The 6,646-nt window shown below is 40.4% G+C and overlaps 1 protein-coding gene across 1 annotated transcript in view; it reads right to left on the reverse strand.

Moving 5' to 3' along the window:
• Positions 1–6,646, reverse strand: part of mdga1 (MAM domain containing glycosylphosphatidylinositol anchor 1) — a 174,922-nt gene that overhangs the window by 45,228 nt on the left and 123,048 nt on the right. The window contains exons 7-9 of the mRNA XM_032515287.1: positions 6,332–6,600; positions 3,805–4,134; positions 2,596–2,895 (exon numbers count right to left, since the gene is read on the reverse strand). Coding sequence (XP_032371178.1) covers positions 2,596–2,895; positions 3,805–4,134; positions 6,332–6,600 — 899 coding nt within the window. The remainder of the gene's footprint in view (positions 1–2,595; positions 2,896–3,804; positions 4,135–6,331; positions 6,601–6,646) is intronic.

The raw sequence follows: 6,646 nt of genomic DNA on the forward strand, positions 1-6,646 counted from the left end.
CGCTATCTGTCTTATCGAATGCCAAATAGATTCCATCCAGGAATGCAACACTGACCAAGCCAAACATGTACAGTATGCAAAAGAAAAAATTCAATTTACATGAGGCTGAGAGAGGGAGGAGGAGAGAGGGAGTAATGTGGGATGAAGGAAGAGAGAAACAGCTCTTAAAGAAGAAGACAATGAGTAAGACGAATGATAGGGAAAGTGGTGTTAAAGTGAGAGAAGTCAATGACTGAGTATGGGAGGTGGGGAGAGAATGAGAGAATGCAGGATGCAGAAAGGGAATGACAAGACAGAGAGAGGTCCTAAAAAATGATGGCATCCTTCCCTCACATCAATCAAAAGTGCTTAAGGAAAGGGGGGAAACAAAACCTCATAAAATATAGAAAATAGGCAAATATGAGCAGGGCATAGCGAGGGGCAGTCAGAATAAAGGGAATATGTTTGCATACTTTTTTTTGGCTGTCCAGCATTATCTCCTCATTTATAGTGTTTCTCCATCTGCCAATCTGTTTCACTCTTTTTCTCTGTTCCATCTTTCTAAACTCCCAATCACACAATTTGTTTTTTAGCACCTCGCCAGTCTTAACCCTGTATCAAGCTTTCTCTTATACCTGTTTTTTTTTCGCTCTCTCTGTCCTGCTCATGTATTTGTCTCATCTCTCTATCTGTTTGTTTTTTCTCTGCCCAGAGTGGGGTGGCCACCTGGTCCATTAATCAGACTTGGCCAGTGTGGACGGTAGAGCTCACAGTGTTGCCCTTCCGCCCTGCCTGCATTAGCAAGCCTGTAAATCCTTCTTGGAGAGGAGAGGAGAAAAGAGGAGAGGAGAGGAGAGGGATTTGGGGTGTGGTCGTTTTTATCCTAATAGGCCCACTATTCTAAAACACAACACTTACAGATGTTTCTGCTTTTAAGCAAAACATTTTGTTCAAATTCTATAAAACATATAGTGTTTGATTTTGTCCATGGATGCACTCTTAATTGCTCTATCCACATGAATAAACTAGCCCCTCTCCTGTAGTTTTGCTTCATCGGCAACAAATAAGTGCAGCTACAGCAATGACTCTGGCTCCTTACAAATGTGAGCATATTTAAATGTGTGAAGGAATATAGGCCCAGAGTCTAAACTATATTTGTCCAGATAGATTGACTTTCCTTTACAACTTTAATTAAATGCCTTAGTCCTACGGTTAACAGTAGCACCAACATGGAAATCAACATGAGAGGTCTGGTCCAAGAAGGAGATTTTGCTACTCCATGTTGCTTGATGAATACAGGCCTAATTCCTCTCCTTTTGAGTCATAAGTGGTTTATATGTTTTAAATGTAGTGTATTGCTCTTTCTTTCGGATCTTCATGTTTTTCTAAAATCTTGTACATTTCATCACTTTAATTAATAGCTGCCCTGGACCTTGTATACAGGGCACACTGGGAGGATGCTGAAAGGGTCAATTTGAATACTGAGTTCCTGTTAACATAATTTGACTGAATTATACCAAGCACTTACTAGTGCAATGATACGCTGCTGTGCAAGAAAGAACGCTTCAAATATACAGCTCATTTGGTGACTAATCTAATTACATGTTAATCTAATAAATGATATAAGTGTATAATTAAACTCAGCTACAAGTTGGTTGTTGTTTGTTTTCAGTCATTAAAAACTATGGGTGCACAGACAACAGCAACTAAACGTCCTTAAATTCCTCAGAACTAATGAAGCTTCATGCGTGATTGCCAAAACATCTTAAATAATTAATGTTGGTGTCATTAATTGTTCCAAATAAGCTGGTGGTGTCACGGAAAAGCTCACACTCAACTCTGGGTGACAAGTGATTCTGTATGGTTTGATCAGATGAATGAGGTATGTCTAAAGTATTTGTTCGTAATAGTTGATGGTCTAAGAAAAATCAAAATCAAATCTGTATTTAATGTTAAGCTCTCAGCAGTCTCAACAGTCAGAAATGTCAGTGCTTGCTGGCACAATGCAAGCATCGAAAAAGTAAGTAAAAGTAGGTAACCTCATGGAAGGGAGAAGGAATTGAAACTATGTGTTACTTTAGCAAGACAGCTCCTACTGCTTTTTAAAAGCCCATTCTCTGGGACATTTTATAGCGGCAGTCACCACTCGAGTGCTCACAAAAAGGAAGGGGAAGGTATAAACAAAACAGCCTTTACACTCTTACCATTACCATACATATCCTTTTCTTTCGTTAGCGTAAATAGTGTTGAGGAAAGTGTGACTATTATGCCATTATCGAGGGTGCGGCATTCGAAAAGTGCAGTATTTTATTAGATATCTGATATCACCATAGCAACAAAGAAAGAGTTTTTATGGCATATGTGGAGTCACACAGACTTTTTATACTTTCATTTCATTGCATATATGCTAGTTCTGAAGTTCTGTTTTTGTGTATTTCAGACATTACTTCTACTATTACTGCCACCCCAGGGATCATTAAAGTTGGATGCAGCAACAAAAAATGCAGCAGTATTTGAAAGCAGTTGTAACCAATCTGGACTTATTTACACCTAACTGGACTGCAAAAGTTGCAGTAGGTTGAGTTCTTGGGTGAACGTGAACTAATCCACACTTACACTGCACATTGAGTTGGACCTGTGCTTCTCTGCGTTTGATGTTCAGCCCGTTGTATGGAGCAGTCTGGCACCGGTACACCCCCATCATGTCCCGGCTGACGCTCTTGAGTCTCAGGCGGCCATCGGGTGTTTCCATTGTGGTTGTCCCTGATGGCATTAGCAGGTCCTTTTCTGTCCGTGACCACAGTATGGGTGGACGCGGTTTGCCATCCACCACCAAGCACACCAGCTCAACGTTTCCTCCCTCTCGCACACTGACCACCTGACCTCCAGGTGGAACCGACAACACTGGAGGAGAGACTGGTGGGAAAGAAAGGGTTAAAGAAAGAGGGGGAGAAATAGTAAGAAAAGGTTTTATTTTTTACCTCTACATATATAAAGACAAAGAAAAATAATGTAATGAAAAGTGAGACACTCATTTATATAAGAGACATAATAATTTTCATTACAATAGTCACTACATAAAAAGTCAAAAAAGAAAATCCCATATATTGTAGCTTGTAAGTATCTACTACAACATTTTACTGTCTAGGCAAGTATAAATTCCTTTTTAGAATGAACAGTATATAAAATAGACAAGTATAAAGTAATGGAAAAGAAGGGTTATATGTTGTTATATAATAAGTCAGGAGGAGGACATGACTTAAAGATTACAGATGGGAGATCCAGGGAACTGGATAACAGAGACAGACGGAGAATAAAAAGGTATGACATAAACTGACATTTACAGGGTTAATTTCATTGGACAATCACAGTTTCAATGCAACATAGGAACAATAAAAAAGATTACTGCTTAGTAATTAAGTGCTAACTTTATGGTTACCACACATGAGAATACACACACGAACACACAGAGACACAGAGAACGTCCTAAAACAACTAGACAGTGACTGTTTGTTCAAGATAAAGCATAATAATCTTGCATAATGAATAACCACTTATGATCTCAAACATCCCTTGACTGGCATATTTGACTTCTAAACAGTATACATGCCACCAGTACACATTTGAGTGATGCTGCTGATCAGAAGCTATGCATACATTTATTTACAGGCCATTGGAATCATTTGGATTTCTCATTGCTTGTGGTTTGAATGTATCGGCCCGAAATGTATTGGCCCATTAAAGGATTTTTGAATGAGCTATTTCACTCTAGCGGACAGATGCCTAGATAGGCCCATAAAAGAAAAAAGGAAAGGAAAACCTCACCACTGTTCTGAGAGATGTTGACATCCACACGGAGCTCTGGCACCCTGCTGCCTGGGAAGTTCGCCACACAGCTGTAAGTAGCCAAGTCTCTAAACTTCATGTCCACAATCTCCAAGCTACTAGTGCCGGGTGCCATGTCTGGGTCACTCCGCAGCAAGATGAGGCTATCCGAGGTGAAGACAGGTGCACCGTTCTTGTACCAAGTGTAGTTGACCTTGTCCTGCGGGGTGGCATCAACGTGGCACGACAGCTTGAGGTCCCGACCCATCTGGATGGTCTCGCTGTCCTTGTTGGAGTCTGGTGTGATCTGGAAGGTTAGGTTACCCATTGCTGTGTATGGTGGTAGCAGGGTGAAGAAGAAGGGAGAAGAAAGGGTTAAATAGAGGGTACAGTGTCAGGTTGGCTGTGGTGCAGTCTTAAAAACAATTAATATGGGAGGGACTATTTCAAATGCTTATAAAGAAATGACTGGGAAAAGACCAAAATCATATTAAAGGAATTAATGAGAAGAAATTGTGATGTTTTCTTCTAAAATACATACACCTAATCTCTATAATCTTTCACTTTCGGTCTGAAGGATATTGTAGGATGTGAAGCACCTCCTATTTACTCACAAACTCACTCAATTTACATTTAGCAGGTTTTACAAGAGGCCGTTGCTAGCAGTTAAGTAGCTGTTGTTTGTATATACAGTAGTCAAGATATTATATTATATTATATACATAGCAGAATGTTATGCCTTTGCAAAATGTGTCTACAACTATATAAAATATAATCTGTCTGTTTTGCTGCCATGGCAAAAACAAACGATTCTGATACAAAAGATACAAAACCATTTTGCCACATCCAAATGTAGAAATGAACAGGTAACTCTTGCACAAAAAGTCCAAACTGAGAAGGTGGTTAACTTAAAGATGTGTTTGTTAGTGATATTGATGACTTACTGTGAATTTTGTGGTGCTTGCATTGATGACTATACTATGTCATCGTAATGTATGTGATTATTAATCTCTTACCCTCTACGTAAGCTTTTTTTAGTAGGATTTTATTTTTTGCAACACATATTTATGTCCGGCCAAGAAATTATTATGAATCAAATGAAATTTAAATTTGATAAAAGAGGCTGGAAATGGTTCTCGGAATTACATTAAAAATACAGAATTGATATATTAGTGAGGATGAGTGATAAAGAGAGAGAAAAAGCAATTAAAAGAAAAAAATGTAATGGAGGAAGGGTAAGATGGCTAATGCAGAACAGTAGATGAGTTTGCGACACAGGAATAAAGAGGGGGGCACTATGACAAAAAAGAAACCAAAGGCAAAAGGAATATGAATATGAGGCAAAAAGAATATGAAGAAGAAAGAAAGAGAGAGGGAGGAATAAGCAAATTGTGAAGGAGGAAGATACAAAAGGAGCCAGATACAGAATAAAATAACAGGCGGATAAGGGGGGGGGGGGGGGGGGGGGGGGCAAAATCAAGGACAAAGAGTTACTCTCACATTGTCACATTTAATTTTCTGTTTCAAAGGCTACGTTTCCCCAACAGATTTCCATTTTGAATACCAAACAGTTTCCCCCCTAACGGGAGAGACAGGCGAGAGGAGAGCTTGATTTAAACTCCTTTCGAGCTTGTTAACAAGATGCTTGAGTAAAGCCATGGATATGAAGCAGTGACCATATGTTGAACATGGTCCTGCAACCTTTGTAAGTGTGGGGACAATGTTGTGTGTGCATGAGAAGCCTGTGTCTGTGTGTGCAGTTACTATGTGCAACTTTTGTCGCCTGCCTACCTGCAGACTTCTATCTACACTCACTGAACAAGAGTGTGAGAGTGTGTGTGTATGTGTATGTGAGTTGGTGTGTGTGGGTGTGCGTGTGTCTCACCAACTTGCCACCTGTGCTGGTGTGACGATGCGTTGAGGCCCATTAAGCTAACACGAGTAACCCATCCAGCATACGTTTTCCACAGTGTTAACTAACAGAAGAGACTCTCGCTAATTGCTCCTTCTCCAGTCTAACTAATTGGAGTGAATAGGATGATTAAAGGGACTAAAAATAGCCAGGGGGGAGGTAGAATGGAAGGCTTCTGTTTCAATGGCAAGTAAATTACAAAATGAGTGATACTTTACCCGACTATTCTGACAAGATCTCAGATCAGCTCTTTTTAACGATGGATCAACTGCTCATGTGTCACACAACGCACAGACACATACAGACACACATATATGAATATATTTGCACACAATCACAAATTACAGCAGATGAATGAAGCTAGCAAGGACTGGAGAGATGGCACTTTTCATTTTAAGTAAGGAAAACATCTTAGCTTTAAATTCTTATTTGAAATGGACTAATGTGAGGAAACATAAAAAATACAGTGTGTTGACAAAATCTTCTCAGGATGAGAAGATATTTATCAGGTGGGTGTGTTTGTGTGTGTGTTGTTGTTTGCTTTGTCAAACAATTAAAACAAATCTCAAAAGGAAAGAAAAAAAACATTTGTCCCACCAAACACGTGTTACTTACTCCTGACAACGAGATTGGCATTTTTGCGTGCAGGGTTGCCCACATTGTTGACAGCTGTGCAGTTGTAGAATCCTGCGTCAGCCGGTGTGACGGCCCGCAAAATCAGCGTTGGCCCTCGAACTTGTGCGCTCAGGGGAAGGGGGCTGGGGTAACGCGACCACGTTACAGTAGGGAGAGGAAAACCTGCCGTAACCTCACAGGTTAGAAGCACATCCTGCCCGGGATCCACCACAACTGTGTCGTTCACTGACAGTAGGACCATTGGGGGGCTGAGGGGGGGGGGGGGGGACACAGGGGAGGAGGAGAAATGATTAT

Source organism: Etheostoma spectabile, chromosome 1 (genome assembly GCF_008692095.1).
Source record: "Etheostoma spectabile isolate EspeVRDwgs_2016 chromosome 1, UIUC_Espe_1.0, whole genome shotgun sequence".
Classification (NCBI taxonomy): Eukaryota; Metazoa; Chordata; class Actinopteri; order Perciformes; family Percidae; genus Etheostoma; species Etheostoma spectabile.